This window comes from Dreissena polymorpha, chromosome 6 (genome assembly GCF_020536995.1).
Source record: "Dreissena polymorpha isolate Duluth1 chromosome 6, UMN_Dpol_1.0, whole genome shotgun sequence".
Taxonomy (NCBI): domain Eukaryota; kingdom Metazoa; phylum Mollusca; class Bivalvia; order Myida; family Dreissenidae; genus Dreissena; species Dreissena polymorpha.
The window spans coordinates 57,091,491-57,115,035 of NC_068360.1; the positions used below are offsets into that span (position 1 = coordinate 57,091,491).

At 37.1% G+C, this 23,545-nt stretch overlaps 1 protein-coding gene across 1 annotated transcript; it reads right to left on the reverse strand.

The window, feature by feature from the left end:
- Positions 1 to 1,747: 1,747 nt before the first annotated feature.
- On the reverse strand, positions 1,748 to 23,545 carry LOC127835705 (stimulated by retinoic acid gene 6 protein-like). Its single transcript, XM_052362142.1, has 14 exons — positions 23,416 to 23,545; positions 21,435 to 21,598; positions 20,607 to 20,830; positions 20,172 to 20,254; positions 18,403 to 18,464; positions 17,303 to 17,474; positions 16,850 to 16,925; positions 15,892 to 15,970; positions 14,131 to 14,179; positions 11,101 to 11,215; positions 10,301 to 10,402; positions 3,521 to 3,684; positions 3,074 to 3,205; positions 1,748 to 2,283 (listed from the first exon to the last, which is right to left on the reverse strand). The coding sequence occupies exons 1-14, from the start codon at positions 23,543 to 23,545 to the stop codon at positions 1,748 to 1,750; spliced, it is 2,088 nt and encodes a 695-aa protein (XP_052218102.1).

Sequence of the window (23,545 nt, forward strand, 5' to 3'; positions counted from 1 at the left end):
TGTAAATTATACATGAAAATGAATGATATATGTGTATGTAGTTGAGTATTTTTTTAATTTTTAGTTTATTTTATTTGATAATACACTAGGCAAAAAGCCCTTGAGTATATATAAAATATCAAATACAATTTAAATAAAAACAAAGTCACAGGTCATTAAAATTATAAACATCAAAAATAAAAAAAAATATTGTAAGGAGCGACATTCTTGTTAAAAAACCGCTACCATGGTAATTAACCCATTTATGCATAGCGTCTAGAAAAAAGGCATTGGCAATTAGTGTAGACCCAGATGAGACGCCGCATGATGCGGCGTCTCATCAGGGTCTGCGCTGTTTGCTTAAAGGAATTTCTGTAAGAAATATTCTAAACATAGAAATAAATATACTAGACATTCCTAATTTTGGAAATATATTGATCCAATTAAGAAAGATGGGAGAGTCCACTATGCATAAATGGGTTAAATGCAAATAATCGTTGACTATACAATACGGGATGATAATACGATACGACATTCAATATAAACAATATGATTGGTTTAAACAAGTATAACACACGAAAATACGTAATAATCTCGCTTTGAGTATCAAACAATTTGATATACAAAATACGTTAATCTAAATAAATTGATGAACTGAAAACATTACTTGAAGCACTAGGTTCTCAAACGGATAGTCTTACTGCAAGCTGCGGCGTTAATGTCGGCGTCCGTTGTATATCGCCGCCTTGGTGCAAAAAGGTACCTTGTGACATTGAAATTAGGAAGCACATGGTACCTTTTTTGCGCCAATAGGGCGATATACCTATGCACATGGTCTAGTGAGAGCCACGCGTCATTGGTCTCATGATTATCATCGACATGTGTAGCAGATAACTTTAAACATATACTTCCTTGAAAACAATTTCAGAAAATTTAATAGTTTGTATGTAACATCATATAAACATGTAGTTGTTCTCTAATACAATGTTCAAATCATGACCCCGTGGTAAACCCTCAGGGTTGACATACTTTATAAAATTCAATGTAATACAATACGTTCAGGAATCCAGTTTTCATAAATACTGTACGACCGATGCAATGGATACAAAGTTTAAATATTTCAGATTAAAAAGAGTTCTAAAAATAATATTATTTTGGCGCACTTTCATGAATCAAGATGCAAAAAAAGATGAACGAACAATCGTCTTAATGAAATTTTTAACATTAGCAAAACTCTCAATATATAAAAATGTTTAACTAAACCGACACAATTGAAATTGCAAAATTCTGGGGCTTAAACCAAACAAAACAAATATTTGAAAATAGAAACATGTAATTGAAGAAAATAAATGCAAACCAGTAAACTTAAATAACAACAAAATCGAAAATGTACAACGATATTTCCACAAATCCGAAAATGTATGCCCATAATAAGAAAATCGTGATAAAGTAATACATCCGATTGTTTTCTACTTTGCGTCTATTTTGTTTTGTATTTCGTATATATAGTTTTAGCATAACACATAATAATAACACTTATACGACTTCGTCTTCTATAAATACACGTTAATTTTATGTAAATTTTTCATAGATAAAACAGTGTCCGTAATGTACATATAAGAGGTAGGGAACATCACAATATCCGCATACAAGCGTTTTCGGAGTAAAACTGTTAAATATCCACGCAGTATACATTTGGCGCATTCCCTTTTTAAATTGTCGTTCTAAGTGTATGTATAAGACAGCGCGTTTTTCTTTTTTATTCACGTTAGACATTTGTTTTAATGTCAGACATCTTTATCGGCTTCATTTTTTTTTCATGGTCCATCTCCAAGGCTGTAAATGCCGCTGATTTCCATTGCTTATACGTTGTTAGATCGTCATTTGATGCACCCTTACGATCAGTTTGAGGGGAAATAAACGTCATCTCAGTTATTTCTTCACTTGGTGGACGGGAAGCGAATACTCCTAGTCCTAAACCCTTGTCTCTTCTCATTTTCTGCAAGAAATTATTCATCTTTAACGCTTTGACCAAGTTGTCGGCAGAAGAAGGTTTACCTTCTGCCTGAAGACTTTCATTAACGTCATTAATGTCGACTCCAGATCTCTGCATTTCTTTCATGACTTCGCTTGTTTGGTTCTTGTCAAGATGGTACATCTTTGATAGGCGTTCTTGCAGTTCTTTCACATGGTCCAAGTGGCATTTCCGTGTGGCTCTGAGAGCCGGATTCTTCAATATCGAATAAGCAGTTTGCCATCGGATTCTAGCTCGAACAAATGCACGTGCCTTCTCTTCGGTAATTTCTACAATGTACGCGACGATACTATGTATTATTAACAAACATTTCTCCAAACTTGAAGGTTTCATATTGAAAAATCAAAGGAGTATTTTTATTCACAATTAAGTTTGATATAAATACAGTTGCATCATAATATATATTTTCCAAAGCGTAAATAAAGCTTTCATCGCTGTATATTTAAAGGGGCCTTTTCACGTTTTGGTAAATTGACAAAATTATAAAAAATTGTATCAGATTCGCAAATTTTAGTTTTAGTTATGATATTTGTGAGGAAACAGTAATACTTAACATTAACAATGCTCTAAAATAGCGATTCTATGCATCTTTTGGCGATTTACAAATCTGAACATTATAAAGCGTTGCAACGAGAAACGATTGAATAATTTGGAGAGTTCTTGTGCTGTCGTAATATTTTGTGAAACTACGAGGACTGCTAATATAAAGCATAAAATACATCCTTAATTGTATGAGCACGGATGGCCGAGTGGTCTAAGTGGTAGACTTTTACTCCAGGAAACCAGGGGTCAGTGGTTCAAGCCCTGTTAGGGGTTACTTTTTTCTTTTTTCTAAATTTTGTTCTTGATTTTTTACTGAAGCTTTTTAGATCCAATGTTTACATTTATCAATTTAAAACATTTAATGACAAACTTCAACACATGCCAAAATCTGTGAAAAGGCCCCTTTAAGTACCGGAAATACAGTCGGGGTTGTATAAAAAAACAGCCTATAGTTTCGTAAGACGTGAGAAAAACAAAACACTTATCATGCACAGAAAGAACCAAATGCTACAAAACCTGGTTTCTCTGGGTCGTTAACGGCCTCATCCCGTTTCTTCTTTCCCGCCATTAATATCCGTACGAACATAAGCAAAACCGGATGGGTATGGGAGCATTCCATGTGCAAGAAGCCAACATATGCAGCGAATCCTGTAAAAAATGTATTAGCAAAAACAAACACTGAGTCATTCAAATTATGTTTTCTGTAAAAACATATGCATGAAATTACCTAACTCCTGTATGCTATGTTATATATCTTGAAAGTTAATAAGAGAGGCACAAATCTAACAAGGCAAACTGCAATGAATTTGAACATAATATCAATACAATATACCATATTTTATATCGGTAATGCTAGGATTTACTTATACCATTGAACGAGAATTGATAAAGCGAAATTCATTCAGAAATTTAAATTTGAGCAAACTTACATCTGGGTAAGAACTTATATGTTAACACACAGACCTGGATCCATCATCTGGAATCTCCTGGGAAGAGCGCTGTTGTCGAGACGAGAAAGGAAGATGGTGCCAATAACGATGGACTTGATAATGCGCATGAGGCACGACAGGAAACCGAGGAAGATGTTGTAGAAGAACAGGAAAAACGAAAAGCTGAACAAGGCGCGTCTGAAAGTAATTTAACCCATTTATGACTAGTGGACTATCCCATCCTTCTAGATTGGATCAATTTATTTCCAAAATTAGGGATGTCTAGTATATTTATTTCTATATTTAGAATATAAATTACAGAAATTCCTTTAAGCAAACAGCGCAGACCCAGATGAGACGCCGCATCATGCGGCGTCTCATCTGGGTCTACGCTGTTTGCCAAGGCCTTTATTCTAGACAATAGGCATAAATGGGTTAAGGTAAAAAAGAACATGGTAGAGCATCTGAAATTATATTTTCGGTAAGTTTATTTATATATCAAACGCAAAAACTGAAATACAGCACATGCAACACAAATTAAAGTCAACATGGTGTATTTTAAAACAAGCGGGTTTGAAAGACCCAAAGTCGCTCACCTGAGATACCAAGGAATCGACCTGTTTTGTGCAGCCCATCATATCAATAGAACAAATATTCTGACCAAGTTTCATGAAGAGTGAAATATAATGTAACTTATAAAGAGCTATTAATGTGGTCTCTACAGTGTAAACAGGGTTTTACAACAGCAATATATAATTTTTTAAATAAAAATGCCCCGCCCCCTGGCGGCCATATTTTTCAAGCAACCTGAACCATTTTCAAACTCGTCCAGGATAGCATTCGGACAAATCTTCTTACCATGTTTCATGATGATCGGAAAATAAATGTGGCCTTTAAAGAGTTAACAAGGTTTTACTATAGCCATATAAGGACATATGCCCCGCCACCTGGCGTCAATGTTTTTCAACAGACCAGAACCATTTCGAACTTATTCAAGATATCATAAGAACAAATGTTCTGACCAAGTTTTATGAAGATTGGACTATAAATGTGACTTTCAGAGTGTTAACAACTTTTTACTATAGCCATATAAGGAAAAATGACCCACCACCGTGGCCGTGTTTTTCAACCAAACGGAACTATTTTCGAACTTGCCCAAGATATCATTGGGTCAATCTTTGACCAAGTCTCATGAAGATCGGACCATAGATATGATCTCTAGAGTGCTAACAAGGTTTTACTATATCCATATAAAGCCACATAAGGACAATGGCCCGCCCCCTGTTTTTCAACAAACCAGAACCATTTTAACCTAATCCAAGAAATGATTAGTACAAATGTTCTGACCAAATTTCATGCAGATTTGACTATAAATGTGACCGATAGTGTTTACAGGTCTTTACAATAGCCATATAAGGAAAAATGCTCAGCCCCCTGGTGGTCATGTTTTTCAACCAACCGGAACCATTTTCGAATTCGTCAAAAATATCATTGGGGCAAATCGTTTGACGAATTTTAATGAAGATCGGACAATAAATGTGGCCTTTAGAGTGTAAACAATGTTTTAATACAGCCATATATAGCCATAAATATAGGATCTGACACGAGTTGTCATATCATACCATATTTTATTAAACGAGTTCAGGAATTTTATTAGTAAGCGAGCCTTTGGCGAGCTTACTAACACATTTCTTGGACGAGTTTAATAAAATATGGTATGATATGACAACGAGTGTCACATCTTTTTTATCACATGCTTTTAAATGAGCAAATTAAATAAATAGTTACGCAAACATAATGATAAATCACGAATTGTATTTACATTTTGTGACGTCATTTGACGTTGAACGTCTTTTCAGCAAAATAACAAAATGCGATTGGTCAATAAACGAAAACTAAGCCAATGAAAACGCTTAAAATGTTGTATTACACATGTGTTATATAAATCAAGAGGGCCTGAAAGGCTGAAAGTCGCTCACCTGAGATAACAAGATATTATTGGGAAAATCTTCTGACCAAGTTTCATGAAGACCGCCCCTTGGAAGCCATGTTTTTCAAGCAAACATAATTATTTTCGAACTCATCCAAGATATCATTCAGACCAATCTTCTGACCAAATTTCATGAAGATTGGACAATAAATGTGGCCTCTACAGTGTTAACAAGGTTTTACTATAGCCATTTAAGAAAAAATGCCCCGCCCCCTGGCGGCCATGTTTTTCAACCAAAGGGCATCATATTTTAACACTTCTAAGATATTATTGGGATAATCTTCTGACCAAGTTTCATGAAGAGTGGACAATAAATGTGGCCTCTAGAGTGTTTACAAGATTTTACTAAAGCCATATATAGCCATATAAGGAAAAATGCCCCACCCCTTGAAAGCCATGTTTTTCAAGCAAAGGTAACTATTTTCAAACTCATCCAAGATATCATTGGGACAAATCTTCTGACCAAGTTTCATGAAGATCGGAAAATAAATGTGGCCTCTAGAGTGTTAACAAGGTTTTGCTATAGCCATATAAGGGAAAATGCCCTGCCCCCTGGTGGCCACGTTTTTCAACCAACCAGCATCATTTTTGAACTCTTCCAAGATATTATTTGGATGAATCTTCTGACCAAGTTTCATAAAGATAGGACAATAAATGTGGCCTCCAAAGTGTTAACAGGTTTTACTATAGCCATATATAGCCATATACGGAAATGTCCCGCCCCTTGACAGCCATGTTTTTCAAGCAAACGTAACCATTTTTGAATTCATCTAAGATATCATTGAGACCAATATTCTGACCAAATTTTATGAAGATTGGACAACAAATGTGGCCTCTAGAGTGTTAACAAGGTTTTAACAAGGGAGTTAACTACTGGTATTAGAAAGTATGTACTGGTTATCTTTCTTTAACTGACTGTTCACATGTTTTCACTATATACATATGGAGAAAACTTCCCCATGCTCTGGCGGCCATGTTTTTCCATCCATCATGACCATTTTTGAACTCGTCCGAGATATCTATAAAATCGATCTTTAGACAAAATTTCATGATGATTAGGTCAAAAATGTGACTTCTAGAGTGTTCACAAGCTTTTTTTTACTATATAATTATAAGGAAAATGACCCCCCCCCTTGCGGCCATGTTTTTTTACCGATCCATACCATTTTTGAACTCAACCGTCGTATCAAGAAAACACATATTCTGACCAAATTTCATGATTATTGAATCACAAATGTGACTTCTAGAGTGTTCACATGTTTTTACTATATACATATAGAGAAAACTGCCCCACCCCCTGGCGGCCATGTTGTTTTACCGATCTAGACCATTTTCGAAATCGTCCGAGATATCATTGAAACCAATGTTTTGACCATGTTTGATGATGATTGGGCAAAATTGTGACTTCTAGAGTGTTCACAAGGTTTCAATAAAGCCATATAAGGAATACTGCCCCGCCCCCTGGCAGCCATATTTTTCAACGGACCGGAACCATTTTTCAACTCAAGCAACATATCATTAAGACAAACATTTTGACACAGTTACATGAAGATTGGGCATTAAATGTGACTTCTACAGTGTTCACAAGGTTTTTCTTTTTTTTTACCTAGTGACCTAATTTTTGACCCAGCATGGCCCAGTTTCGAACTCAGTCGAGGTATCAATGGGTCAAATGTTCTGACCAAGTTTCATGAAGATCGAACAATAAATGTGGCCTCTGGAGTGTTCACAAGGCAAATGTTGACGCCGCACGACGCACAACGAACGACGCACGAAGGACGACGGACAAAAGGCGATCACAAAAGCTCACCATGAGCACAGCTCAGGTAAGCTAAGAATGTGACTTCTAGAGTGTTCACAAGCTTTTTTTTACTATATAAACATACGGAAAAATACCCCCCCCCCTGGCCCCCTGGCGGCCATGTTTTTTTACCAATCCAAACTATTTTCGAACTCAACCGACGTATCCAGGAAGCAAATGTTCTGACCAAATGTCGTGAAGATTTGACCAACAAGAGGGCCTGAAAGGCCAAAAGTCGCTCACCTGAGATTCAAAGGAACTGACCTGTTCTGTGCAGCCCAAGATGTCATTAGAACAATATATTCTTACCAACTTTCATGACTAGTGAACACCCTGGCAGCTACGTTTTTCAACAGACCAGAACCATTTTCATACACATCCAAGATATCATTTAAACAAATATACTGACAAAGTTTTATGAAGATTCATAAGTCCATATATGGAAAATGCCCCGCCCACTGGTGGCCATGTTTTTCAAGCAACTGGAACCACTTTTGAAATTGTCCAAAATATCATTGGGACAAATCTTCTGACAAAGTTTCATGATGATCGTACAATAAATATGGCTCCTAGAGTGTTAACAAGGTTTAACTATAGCTATATAACGAAAAATGCCACGCCCCCTTGGCGGCAATGTTTTTCCACCAACCGCAACCATTTTTTAACTCATCCAAGATATCATTGGGACAAATCATCTGACCAAGTTTCATGATGATCGGACAATAAATGTGGCCTCTAGAGTGTTAACAAGGTTTTACTAAAGCATGATATATAGCCATATTAGGAAAAGTGCCCAACCCCCTGGTGGCCATGTTATTTAAGCAACCGAAACCATTTTCGATCTCATCCAAAATATCATTAGGACAAATCTGACCAAGTTTCATGAAGATCGGAAAATAAATGTGGCCTCTAGAGTGTTAACAAGGTTTTACTTTAGCCATATAAGGAAAAATGCCCCGCCCCCAGCCACGTTTTTCAACCAACCAGCATCGTTTTTGAACTCGTCCAAAATATTATTGGGATGAATCGTCTGACCAAGTTTCATGAAGATTGGACAATAAATGTGGCCTCTAAAGTGTTAACAAGATTTTACTCTAGCCATATATAGCCATATTAGGAAAAATGCCCCGCCCCTTGGCAGCCATATTTTTCAAGCAAACGTAACAATTTTCGGATTTATCCAAGATATCATTGAGACCAATCTTCTGATCAAATTTCATGAAAATTGGACAATAAATGTGGCCTCTAGAGTGTACACAAGGTTTTACTATAGCCATATATAGCCATATAAGGAAAAATGCCCCGCCCCTTGGCAGCCATGTTTTTCAAGCAAACGTAACCATTTTCGAACTCATCCATGAAATCATTGAGACCAATCTTCCGACCAAATTTCATGAAGATTGGAAAATAAATGTGGCCTCTAGAGTGTTAACAATGTTTAACTATAGTCATATTAGGAAAACTGCCCCGCCCCCTGGCGGCCATGTTTTTTCACTGATCTAAACCATTTTCGAACTCGTCCGAGATATCAATAAAACCAATGTTTTGACCAAGTTGCATGATGATTGGGCAAAAATTGTGACTTCTAGAGTGTTCACAAGGTTTCTATATAGCCATATAAGGAATACTGCCCCGCCCCCTGGCGGCCATGTTTTTCAACGGACTGGAACCATTTTTGAACTCAATCAACATATCATTTAGACAAACATTTTGACAAAGTTACATGAATATTGGGCATCTTATGTGACTCCTACAGTGTTCACAAGGTTTTTCTTTTTTTGACCTAGTGACCTAGTTTTTAACCCAGCATGACCCAGTTTCGACCTCAGTCGAGGAATCAATACGACAAATGTTCTGACCAAATTTCATGAAGATCAGACAATAAATGTGGCCTCTAGAGTGTTCACAAGCCAAAATGTTGACGACGGACGACGCACGACGGACGACGCACGACGGACAAAAAGCGATCACAAAAGCTCACCATGAGCACGTTGTGCTCAGGTGAGCTAAAAATATGACTTCTTGAGTGTTCACATGTTTTCTATATATATTTCTCTACAGCCATATAAGAAATACTGCCCCGCCCCCTGGCGGCCATGTTTTTCAATGGACCGAAACCATTTTTGAACTCAACCAACATATCATTAAGACAAACATTTTGACAAAGTGACTTGAAGATTGGGCATCAAATGTGACTTCTACAGCGTTCACAAGGTTTTTCTTTTTTTTGACATAGTGACCTAGTTTTTGATCCAGCATGACCCAGTTTCGAACTCGGTCGAGGCATCATTGGGACAAATGTTCTGACCAAGTTTCATGAAGATCTGACAATAAATGTGGCCTCTAGAGTGTTCACAAGGCAAATGTTGACGATTGACGCACAACGCACGACGCACGACGGACGACGGACAAAAGGCGATCACAATAGCTCACCATGAGCACGTTGTGCTCAGGTGAGCTAAAAAGAAAATGTATTAGACAAAACATCCATGATGGCCATATCGTGCATGCAACGCTATATTCGAATGGCGTAGATGAAAAAACAAAGCCAGAACATGGAATAGAGCGTGTCCTAAGAGCAATTGAAGGTGCATGTGTGTAAAAGAAAATTGGGTAGAAAAAAAAAGAATAGTAAGCGTTTGCAATGTTATTTTTAGTCCGGCTGTTTGAAGAACATGGATTTCAAAAAGCTGAACAACGTGCAATAAAATATAAACCCATTTACGCCTAGCGTCTAGAAAAAAAGGGCATTGGCAAACAGCGTAGATCCAGATGAGACGCCGCATGATGTCTCATCAGGGTCGGCGCTCTTTGCTTAAAGGAATTTCTGTAAGAAATATTCTAAATATAAAAACAAATATACTTGACATCCCTTATTTTGTAAATAAATTGATCCAATTTAGAAGGATGGGAGAGTCCAATAGGCATTAATGGGTTAAGTGCTGTTTATAACTGAGTTAATTAAAAGTGTTGATAACATTGGACTATTCCAATGATAAGGCATAACAAAATAATGTATTTACCGATTGTTCATTGCCAATAACAGACCGCGGTCTTGCAAAAAGAAGAACTTTGCAGACAATTTCTGTACCACCATCAGGACAATGGTCATCACCCAGGCCGGCCTGAATACAAAATAAAGCCGATTGCGACTTAACCCTTTACCATTTTGATACGTATTTTCAATTATGTGTAGAAAGTTATATTTAATTTAAGACCTTTTTTACTAGATTCATGTTTTTAAGGCTTCAACAGCATAAAACCCGAACAGACTGCGAGTAACTCGCATGCTGTTCTGGTTTTATGGTGTTTGCAAAAGCCATTTACACTTTGTTTCTTATGTGGGAAAGGCTTAACTGCAAACACAGATGCTGTGTGGGCTTATGTAAAATACGGTTTTAAAATAGGCTTTTAAAAATATCATCTCCAATTGCAATTACGTTGAAAATTAACCCATTTATGCCTAGCGTCTAGAAAAAAAGGCCTTGGCAAACTGCATATACCCAGATGAGACGCCGCATGATGCGGCGTCTCATCAGGATCTGCGCTGTTTGCTTAAAGGAATTTCTGTACGAAATATTCTAAATATAGAAATAAATATACTAGTCATCCCTAATTTTGGAAATAAATTGATCCAATTTCGAAGGATGGGAGAGTCCACCAGGCATAAATGGGTTAAACAACCGTACAGTGAGTTTATCTGCATAAATAATATAGTTGAACACAAATTTTAACAAGTGTTAAGACAAAGTGTTGTGTGTTAATATGAGATCACGGCGAAAATCTTCGTGTTCTTTAAACAAATAACTGTTTCAATTCTTACCACGTGGTTGCCAGAATTCCTATTAACCACTCTGTGTATCCCTCCATCAAGATAATAATCAGCACGCACAAAGCCACAGAGATAAGTAAGAAACAGATTAGATGCAAGATAAAACCTGCAAAATAATAAATAAATAAATTAATTAATTAATTACTAAATACATAAATATATAAATACATAAATACATAAAAATCAATATATACAGGATCGGATCTGACACGTGTCGTCTTTTAATACCATTTTCATTAAACTAGTTCAGGAATTGGGTTTGTTAACCAGCCTTTAGCGAGCTTCTTTAGCACATTTTGGAACAAGTTCAATCAACCATGGTACGAAATGAGAGTTTCAGGTCTTTTTTGTGAATGCTTTTAAATTGGTCTAGATCGCCGTGGTCCAGTGGATATGATATCCACCAAGCGATCGGGAGGTCACTAGTTCGATACCCACAATGGGGCGTTTTTTAATCTCCCCAAAAGTACTGGTTCTACCCATGACCAAAACTCATTATATAGTCAAATTGCGTCGATGGTCCAAAATGAGCCCTGCAATTAATCGGAAGAATAAGGAGAAATAAATATTTACGAAATGATAAATCCGGAAACATGTTTAAATTGCGTGACGTCACTTGACGTTGCAACGTCAATTCTTCTTAACACTCTAGAGGCCACATTTATTTTCCGATCTTCATGAAACTTTGTCAGAAGATTTGTCCCAATAATATCTTGTTATCTCAGGTGAGCGACTTTGGGCCTTTCAGGCCCTCTTGTTTTAATAAATCGCGTTGCGTTATTAACAAGGTTTTACTATAGCCATATAAGGAGATATGCCCCGCCCCCTGGCAGCCATGTTTTTCAACCAACCGGCATCATTTTTTTAACTCGTCCAAGATATTATCGGGATGAATCTTCTGACCAAGTTTCATGAAGATCGGACAGTTAATGTGGCCTCTAGAGTGTAAACGAGATTCTACTATAGCCATATATAGCTATATAAGGAAAAATGCCCCGCCCCTTGGCAGCCATGTTTTTCAAGCAAACGTAACTATTTTCGAACTCATCCAAGATATCATTGAGACCAATCTTCTGACCAAATATCATTGGACAATAAATGTGCCCTCTAGAGAGTTAACAAGGCAAATGTTGACGCCGCACAACGCACATCGCACAACGGACGACGGACAAAAAGCGATCACAAAAGCTCACCATGAGAACGTTGTGCTCAGGTGAGCTAAAAACGTTCAACATGCTTTTTAGCAGATATTTAATACAAACCCGTAATCGTTATATAAGATAGAAATATGGAGCACCATGCGATAAATAAACATTTCACTGTTTAAACGTCTTTGTCATGTCACGTAAATTTTTATAAGGATGAGTTATTGTTTGTTCTCTGATAAAACTTAATTATAAATCTAATAATTGATAATCATATGAGTGAATTTTTGTGACACTTATATCAATACCTATATTTGAAAACATGGTATTCTCGTTACACTTACACATTAAATGTATACAGCGTGATTTCCACATATGAAACCAAAATATGGATGTTATATAGTATTTATAATAATGTTCAGGTATAATGTTCAAAAGTCATAGGGAATTAAGACCAACACATCGACAAGATTTAATAAAATTACTATAAGTATTAAAAACGAGGGCAGTTTGTAAAAACATGCATGCCCCCCATATGGGCTGTCAGTTGTAGTGGCAGCCATTGTGTGAATACTTTTTGTGTCACTGTGACCTTGACCTTTGACCTTGTGACCTGAAAATCAATAGGGGTCATCTGCCAGTCATGATCAATGTACCTATGATGTTTCATGATTCAAGGCATAAGCTTTCTTGAGTTATCATCCGGAAACCATTTACTGTGTCGAGTCACCGTGACCTTGACCTTTTGACCAAGTGACCTGAAAATCAATAGGGGTCATCTGCGAGTCATGATCCGTGTACCTATGAAGTTTCATGATCCTAGGCGTAAGCGTTCTTGAGTTATCATCAGGAAACCATTTAACTGTTTCGAGTCACTGTGACCTTGACCTTTGACCTAGTGACCTGAAAATTAATAGGGGTCATCTGCGAGTCTTGATCAATGTACCTATGAAGTTTCATGATCCTAGGCGTAAGCTTTCTTGAGTTATCATCCGGAAACCATTTTACTGTGTCGAGTCACCGTGACCTTGAACTTTGACCTAGTGACCTGAAAATCAATAGGGGTCATCTGCGAGTCATTATCAATGTACCTATGAAGTTTCATGATCCTAGGTTTAAGCGTACTTGAGTTATCATCCGGAAACCATTTTACTGTGTCGACTCACCGTGACCTTGACATTTGAACTAGTAACCTAAAAACCAATAGAGGTCATCTGCGAGTCATGACCAATTTACCTATGAAGTTTCATGATCCTAGGCGTAAGCGTTCTTGAGTTATCATCTGGAAACCATTTTTCTGTGTCGAGTCACCGTAACCTTGACCTTTGACCTAGTGACCTGAATATCAATAGGGGTCATCTGCGTGCCATGATCAATGTACCTATAAAGTTTCATGATCCTACGCGTAAGCGTTCTTGAGTTATCATCCGGAAACCATTTTACTGGTTCGAGTCAACGTGACCTTGACCTTTGACCTAGTGACCTGAAAATCAATAGGGGTCATCTGCGAGTCATGATCAATGTACCTATGATGTTTCATGATCCTAGACGTAAGCGTTCTTGAGTTATCATCCGGAAACCATTCGGTGGACGGACCGACGGACCGACCGACATGTGCAAAACAATAAAGCCCCTCTTCTTCGAAGGGGGGGGGGCATAAAAATCTTTAACATGAATATTAAGTGACAGCAAGTATAATGTAGGGGGTAATCACGTGATGAATTAAAGGAAGTAAAGATGGCGACGTCCATGCGGAGAAAGGTATTTTAATAAATAATCAACAGTAATAAAGAGTAAAAAACGGCGAAAAATACCGGTTTCGGCACGAACGTTGCCATCTTGATCGTCTCTCTGTTATATAAAATATGTCACTTACCCCAGCCGATGTAGGCAATCTGGAACCCGGAATACTTCATGCTGCCCAACTAACAACAGAAATGCACTTCATATCTTTGTGTCGAGTTGTACAATATATCTTGATTATTTTTCAAACATACATTCGTGATTTTAACAGTTTGCTTTTGTGAACGAAAAATATTTTGAATGCAAGTAAAATGTAGACAAATGTAGAAAAATGTAGAAAAAGATATCGGCAATACGATAAATGGTTATTCGGATTTGAGCTCTTTTGCATGGTGTTCGTTCTTTTCTTTTTCTTAATGAATGTAAATAGCTCAAAGTAAAAAGTATATATACATTATGTATTGTGCTGAATTAAGTTTCAGTTTAAACGCATTGAAGACGAAGCCAAAATATAAAATACAAAAGCTATTGCAAAAGAAACTAACACATTTGCATTTCATTAATGATGCACAATCAGATAAGCGTTAATATCTTCTGTAAAATCAACAGTCATTGACAAGTGGCTTTATCTTGAGAATCGAGTGTACCTGCAGCAAAAATGTACCCCTTAAATTGCGAATATTCATACAGTATTCAATGCAAATACTTATGATCATTTTTCTTTACCATCAATTAGCAGCATTTTTTGTTAATACACATCACAATAAACAATCAAAATCAACAAATATTTCGTACAATATTTCGAAAAAACAACAACATACAACAGTGAATGTTCCTTATAGCAATAACCAATATTTCAACGCTGGTCTGGTAACATAGAGTGCACAAGATGCAATATGCTCTTTTTTTCTTTTTTTAGTGGGACAAAATATTCAACACATGTTCACGTACCATGTTAGTGTTCGTGTGTCGTATGAAAGGATATCGTTGCGGGAAATTAAAATGGAACATATTGTACAACAAAATATTAAAAACGAGCAATTTGTATCTCGTTTAATATATGTAACCATAATTACCATATCACATCTAGCATCAAAAGTTTGGCTATTTCTATAAGGAACACTGATTGTATGCGTGAACTTTATTTTACGAAATATTTTGCGAAATATTTGTTGATTTTGAGTATCTATGTTACTTTAAAAGATGCTGACATCCCTTAAAATTTTAATATTGTAAGATTGATAAAACTCCGTTATATCACCAGTAAAAGGTTCCTTATAAACACCAACTGGGTGTTAATTAAAGGCAGTGAACAATTCGTATAAATTACATGACAAAAGACACATTACCAACCAAATAATTTACCGGTTTCAACACAGGGTGGTCAGTATATAGCATTAGGGTTTCATACACAGGACAAATGAAACATTCAAGCATTTCAATTTAACCCCCCAAAATAACCTTAATTACATTAAAGACCCATCGTTCAATAAAAAAAAACATTATACTTTATCAATCGTTAAATGTAAGGTAGAACACTTACATTGCAAAATTAATATGAACAAGATGTTGAAAAATAGTGTTTATGTGTTAATTGAGCAAAATATTGGAGTCGCGTTCTGAGAAAACTGGGTTAAATGCATGTACGTAAAGTGTCGTCCCAGATTAACCTGTGCAGGTCGCACAGGCTAATCAGGGACAACACTTTCCGCCTTAACTATATTTTCGGTAAGAAGGGGCTTTCTTTAAACTAAAAATACCATAAAAGCGGAAAGGTCGTCCCTGATTAGCCTGTGCAGACTGCACAGGCTAATCTGGGACGACAATTTACGCACATGCATTAAATCAAGTTTTCTCAGAACGCGTCTCATCGCGATGTGTAAATTGTCCGTACCAGTAGGCCAGTATTTGCGAATTCGGATCTGTGTGGGATATGGGTGTTATCACCTTTGTACAGGGATAGCATGTTAGTCCTGAAAATGAAGTCATGTTCATATTAGTGGTAAAACACTGGAATGCGTAGTTTCAGGTACGTGGCGACAACAAAACAGCGTTGATTTTAATGCCGCGTTAAGCAAGGTATATATACATGTATTTGATCAAAGCGCTGGAGGCACTGAATTTGTTCGCTGTTGAATAATCTTAGACGCAACTCAGTTTTCAAAATTATGTTATAGCTTTTTATATCGCAAGTTTGAAATGACCACAACCCATTCAAATTTATAAAGAGTGTGTCTTAAAGCACAGGTCGAGGTGTGTGTTTTTTTCAAATCATTAAAGGGATCTTTTCACGCTTTGGTAAATTGACAAAATTGAAAAAAGTTGTTTCAGATTCGCAAATTTTCGTTTTAGTTATGATATTTGTGAGGAAACAGTAATACTGAACATTTACCATGGTCTAATATAGCCATTATATGCATCTTTTGACGATTTGAAAACCTAAAAATTATAAAGCGTTGCAACGCGAAACGATTGAATAATTTGGAGAGTTCTGTTTTTGTCGTTAAATTGTGTGAAACTTCGAAGATTGTTTATATAAGGTATAAAATACGTCAAGTATGTGTACTCGGCGGAATAGCTCAGTAGGCTAAAGCGTTTTTACTTCAGGACTCTGGCAGGACTCCAGGGGTCACTGGTTCGAAACCTGCTCCGGGCAATGTTCTTTTCCTTTTTTAAATTTTATTCTTGATTTTTTACTGAAGCTTTTACGATCCAATGTTTACATTTATCAATATAAAGCATTTAATGAATAAGTTAAAAAATGCCAAAATCTGTGAAAAGGCCCCTTTAATAAAACATATAATTGAAGCTCAAAAATAAAAATGTATGTCATATGTGACACTCTCGCGAACCTGTATGACGTCAACATGTGCAGAATGGAAAGTACTCCCGTCGCTCCTGCAAAGGTCAGTGATACGATGACGCAGACTGAAAATGAAACCAAATGTACGATATATGATATAATTTGAATACTTTGTCGATTTTTAGCTTCAACATAATTTTCTTTGGCTCGATTGAATCGTGCGCTGTGGGCTAAAAGAAATGCTCTCGAGTCCGTTTCCTTGTTGGAACCAGTACTTGGTGTCTTCGAGGGAGATACATGTATACAGAACGCTTCTACAACAACGGAAATCTAGTCCGTGCCTTTACGTTCGATTGGCTGACACCTCATCCACTACGCCACTGCGACTTTACGATACTTTTTTTTTCTGAAACTACTCTGCGCTACATAGTAAACACCTAACTGTTACAATTGATATTTATAAGAAAAAACAACAACAGCAAAATAAATCAATGAAACATACTGCGTCCGTCCTGGATCAGATCTTCAAACAATATAAATTCGTCCCTAGTTTCGGTTATCCACTCGTCCTCTCCCAGCTGGAACTCACGTCCGATTCCGTCAAGCGTTTCTTTAAAACCGTTGCTCAAAATAGTGAACAGCGGCAGAATCATGACAAAGAACTCCACGACAGCCTATGGAGAAAAGAAGGCGTATATAAATAGTCTACCCATCGTTAAATAAAACAACGACTCACGCAATTTACAACGCATGTAGCAGCGGTAATCAATAACTCTTTCAGTGCTGGAACCGAATTTTGAAGGCCTTTGCAAACAGTTTGGATCCAGATGAGACGCCACAGAACGTGGCGTCTCATCAGGATCCAAACTGTTTGCTATTCTGATAGTATTCATTGAAACAAATCGAAGAAAATGCTAATTTTAGAAATTCAGCAGACGACATTTTAGCAGACGACTTTCCCAGAATGCAAAGGGATAAACATGTTGTTGTTTCTTGGATGACCCAAGCCTGGACCAGAAACGATGGCATCTGCATCTGTGAGTAGTAACAGTATCTATTACAGAGCATCGTTTTGGAAAAAATAGCATTTACCCATTTCCCCCTAGTGGACTCCCTCATCCTTCTAAATTGGATCAATTTATTTCCAAAATTAGGGATGACTTGTACATTTATTTCTATATTTATAATATATCTTACATCAATTCATAAAAGCAAACAGCGCAGACGCTGATGAGACGCCGCATCATGCGGCGTCTCATCTGGGTCTACGCTGTTTGCAAAGGCCTTTTTTCTAGACGCTAGGCATACATGGGTTAATGCTTGTGTGTTAAGTGTCGTGCCAGTTTAGCCTGTGCGGTTCACACAGGTTAATCACCGGCGACACTTTCAACCTAAACTGGATTTTGCTAAGGAAAGAATTCCTTTAAGCGAAAAATATAATACAAGCGGAAAGTGGCATCACTGATTAGAGTGTGCCGACCGAACAGGCTAATCTGGGATAACACATTACGCACATGCATTAAGCCCCGTATTTCGAGAACGAGGATAAAAAGATGGAGTAGAATCCAAGGAAGAAAACAAATAACGGAATTAAGAACGTACTAAATACAGCAATATAATTCCCATCACTGTCACGGATAGAACACGTGTGGAGTAGCGGTATTCTGAAACATATCAAGGAAATTTGTGAACAGTAAAAAAACAACATATATACAAACAGATGTTAACATTGTTGCCTCGACTACATGTACAACTAAGATATCACTTGAACGATTTAATAACTTCCCATTGTTACTCATAAAATATTTTGTATATAAGTTTTCGACAGTTAGCACATACGTTTATTTAATTTATTGATTATTCAAACGTATTCATTACAACTGACCCACACTGGTAATAAACAAGAGGGCCTGAAAGGCCCAAAGTCGCTCGACTGAGATAAAAAGAAATGACCTGTTATTTGCAGCCAAAGATATCAATGGAACAAATGTTTTAACCAAGTTTCATGAAGAATGAACAACAAATGGCCCCCTGGCGGTCATGTTTTTCAACAGACCTAAACAATTTTTGAACCCGTCCAAGATATCATTGGGACAAATCTTCTGACAAAGTTTCATGAAGATCCGACAATAAATGTGGCCGCTACAGTGTTAACAAGGCAAATATTCATGACGCACAACGGAAAACAGACAACTGACAAAAGGTGATCACAAAAGTTCACCATGAGCACAAAATATTATGCTCATAAATATTGTCACCTTGCTTGAAGATGCTTTTATTAAAACTAATTGAGTTAACTAAATCAAGATATGATAGCAACATTTGCACTCAGCAAGTGCCATTCAGATTGAACTAAAAATGTGACTAAAAGTGTTCACAATGTTTCACTATAAACAACTGTAGACATACAAAAAACTACCACCCCCTGAGAGCCTTGTTTTTAAACAATAATGAACTATTTTCAGACTCACCTTGCAATTATATTTCCAATTAAAAAATCAATAAATCCGTTTAAAAACACAAATCTTTGATAATGTGGATTATTGTATTAAAAAGTAAAACCCAGTTTATTTTTGCAGAAATGTGGACCCTTCAAGGGAGAGTATCTTGAGCATACTAGTATTTGATGAATAAAGAGTTCTCTCAAATTCCTGAGTAAAAGTTACTGCCAATTCAATAAATAGAAAGTTCTGAGACACTTCCTTTCTGGCATTGGATTCCAAGGCTTAAACCTACAGAAAAAAAATCGAAATAAAAAAAATCTACATTAATGTGCAGAGATATTTCTTAGTTATATAACAAAAGCATCACAAAATGTCTGAAAGAGGTAAACCAGCAGGAAGGAAGAGGAAAGCTCAGACAAAACTGCCAGAAAATCAGGAAACTGGAGTGTTCACAAGCTTTTGTACTAAATATAAGGAAAAAGAACTTTTTTTTAACTCAACCAACATATCATTAAGACAAACATATTGACAAAGTTACATGAAGATTGGACATCAAATGTGACTTCTAAAGTGTTCACAAGGTTTTTCTTTTTTGATCTAGTGACCTAGTTTTTGACCCAGCATGACCCAGTTTCGAACTCGACCAAGCTATCATTTAGGAAAAATTGTCTGATCAAGTTTCATGCAGATCAGACAATATATGTGGCCACTAAAGTTTTCACAAGGCAAAATGTTGACGACGAAATACGGACGACGAATGAGGGACAAAAGGTGATCCCAAAAGCTCACCATGAGCACGTTGTGCTCAGGTGAGCTAAAAATATACATATCAATCGGATAACCATTTTCTACAAAATGGTTGGATGCGAACCAAAGACACTAAATGCGAGCAAAAGTCGAAAGAACCATGATAATGAATGCTCTTACTGTGTTTGTTCTGATAGATGACACGCGCAAATACTGATTTTGCGATCCCGGCCACCTTCTCTTTCAGGTTGCGTGCGGCAGGTCTTGGAAGGTAAAGGCGTTCATTTATAAGTACACACTTTAGGAAATATTCGTCTTGCATTAAAAAAAAATACGTGACTAAAATTGACCATGCAGTGCAATTTCTTAATGACAACCAGAAACTTTCTAATCACCCAAAGATTTAATCAGTAAAACAAAGGGTTCATAAATACCCACAGATTTCAGAATTGCAACTGTTTGTGTGGCGAAAAAAGTTTAATAAAACTGTAACAAGAAACAATACAACGATAGTATGCAAGGTCATATTTTGTTTGCATTACAATATAGTACCTCCATTTTGCAGTTACTCATTCAATTGAAAGCAATTCAGAAAAACAACAACAATGTAATTACGGTGGCGGTTTTGGAGGGCGCAACAAATCACGGACATGTTCCGCCTCAGATGTTGACTCTAAATCCTTGTCCTCGCCAAGAAAGGACACCCTCTCTGATGACGTAAAGATGCGCAATGACTTACTGCGCAGACCGTGGAAGATGCACACTGGTATGCTGACGCAGAGGTAGCCTAAGCAGGCGAGACTTGGAAGGTCTCGAACAATGAAAATAAGGCGGGCTGTCTGGAAAACAAACATGAACGAAATATGACTACATTGCACTTTATTCAAATCTGTGTCTCGATCACACGCGTAATTAAATGGTTCATGGTCCTTAACCATTTGCATGCTGGGAAATTTGTCGTCTGCTAAAATGTCGTCTGCTGAATTTCTAAAATTAGCACTTTCTTCATTTTTTCCAAAGAATACTATCAGAATATCAAAAAGTTTGGATCCTGATTAGACGCCACGTTTTGGGGCGTCTCATCTGGATCCAAACTGTTTGCAAAGGCCTTTCAAATTTGGTTCCAGCACTGAAAAAGTTAATTAAACATATTTATGAACATACACGCAAGAAGATCTTGGTATTCCACAATAAACATTACCTTTAACGTAAATTAAATTCATTGTTTAACCCATTTATGCATAATGGACTCTCCCATCCTTCTAAATTGAATCAATTCGTTTCCAAAATTAGGGATGTCTAGTATATTTATTTCTATATTTAGAATATTTCTTACAGAAATTCCTTAAAGCAAACAGCGCGTCTCATTTGGGTCTACGCTGTTTGCCAAGGCCTTTTTTTAGACGCGAGGCAAAAATGGGCTAAAGAGCGAATGCAACTTACTGGTATGAGCTCGCATTCAAATATCTTGTATATGTCGACAGCTAGCAGCACGCATGCGTACAGGAAGGTCACAGCAAGACTGACCAGAGAGTCCAGGGCAAGGCCTGCAAACATGGGGAAGTAGCCCACCCCTATCACCGCCATGGACAGGATTTTGTTCCAGACTGAAACCAAACATTCCGATTTAACCGCAACACATTGACACAACCCAATGTACACGTATCACTACATTTAGCACCCGATCGTGGGATTATTTCTTATCGAAAGTTCGCTTTTGAGGATTCAGATTTGCCATCTGCATCCGTATGAAATAAGACTTACAATTTAGCTACTGTTCAAAAGAATGTAGAAAATTTAACGGTTATGGTAATTATGGCAAAAGCATATCATCGCCCACATGTTAAGTGGTTTAACATTGCTGTAATTCATCACGCACCCGATGAACTGTAATTATTTTTGCGAACGAATTTTGTTTTTGCTATCTTTATCATCCGCAGTCTATTAAGAAGCACAGCGCTTTTGCGCGAATAGTCCGAAGATTATCGCCTCCCATCACTTATTCGTTTGCACACATATAGGATCTGGCACTAGTTGTCATATCATACCATATTTTATTTAACGAGTTCAGGAATGTTGTTTGTAAGCGAGCCTTTGGCAAGCTTACTAACGAATTTCCTGGACGAGTTTAATAAAATATGGTATGAAATGACAACGAGTGTCAGATCTTTTATATCAAATGCTTTTAAATGAGCAAATTAAATAAATATTTACGCAAACATAATGATAAATCCCGAATGTTGTTTACATTTCGTGACGTCATTTGACGTAGCAACGTCATTTCAGCAAAAAATAACAAAATTCGATTGGTCAATCAAACGAAAATAAGCCAATGAAAACGCTTAAAAAGTATATCACACATGTGTAAGATAAAAATATTCGTAATGTTTATATTACATGGAAACAGGGTAAGGCATGTGATAAACAAAAATCTTACGCTTAATACAGGAGTCTCGCCTTGGAAAAACCGGGCTTAATGCATGTGCAAAAGTGTCGTCACAGATTAGCCTGTACTGTAAGCAAGGCTTATGAGGGATGGCCCTTTCCGCAGTAACCCATTTATGCCTAGTGGACTCTCCCATTCTTCTAAATTGGATCAATTTATTTCCAAAATTAGGGATATCGTGTATATGTATTTCTATATTTCGAATATTTCTTACAGAAATTCCTTTTAAGCAAACAGCGCAGACCCTGATGAGACGCCGCATCGTGCGGCGTCTCATCTGGGTCTACGCTGTTTGCCAATGCCTTTTTTTCTAGACGCTAGGCATAAATGGGTTGAATTGGTTTTCGAGAACCTGTTAACAAAACTATATCATAAGAGCGGAAAGTGTCGTCCCCGTTAAGCCTGTTCTGTCTGCCCAGGGTATTATGGGGCCACATTTTACGCACATGCAATAAACCCCGTTTACACAAAGCGATGATCAATTGAAAGGCGATTTTGCATTTCGACAGAAGTCACATGGACAAGTTTTATCACAGCGATTTATACTATTAACCCATTTTTACCTAGCGTCTAGAAAAAAGGCCTTGGCAATCAGCGTAGACCCAGATGAGACGCCGCATGATGCGGCGTCTCATCAGAGTCTGCGCTGTTTGCTTTAAGGAATTTCTGTAAGAAATATTCTAAATATAGAAATAAATATACTTGACATCCCTAATTTTGGAAATAAATTGATCCAATTTAGAAGGATGGAAAAGTCCACTAGGCATAAATGGGTTAAGCTAACTTTTCGTTCCATTCTACGCACCCGATATATCTGAATGTTGCCTAACAGTCATAGCATCTTGAATCGTAACGGGGACAAGCCATTCGGTTTTGTATGCTATGAAACAATCAACGTGTTCGCATTTTTTTTCTGATAACGTTCTTTCAAATGAATATAATTAATAAGTATTGGCTTAAGATTGTCCAGGTACCTACTTGTAACGTATGTAGGACCCTGAAGGCTCACGATTTGCGTCTCCCCAAAAGTCATTTCGAACGCCAGGTGCGTCATAGCGCCCCAGGCGGCCACATAGGACATCCGGTTGGACTTGCTCAAGATATCCAT

Excerpts from the sequence above, each read along its gene's own strand:
- LOC127835705 (XM_052362142.1), bottom strand. The coding sequence starts at position 23,545 with ATGGATATCTTGAGCAAGTCCAACCGGATGTCCTATGTGGCCGCCTGG. Across the intron at positions 17,475-18,402 it reads GAATTATATTGCTGTATTTA|GCTGTCGTGGAGTTCTTTGT; the intron begins GTACGTTCTTAA and ends TTTTCTCCATAG. Across the intron at positions 15,971-16,849 it reads CACATGTTGACGTCATACAG|GACTAACATGCTATCCCTGT; the intron begins GTTCGCGAGAGT and ends CTTCATTTTCAG.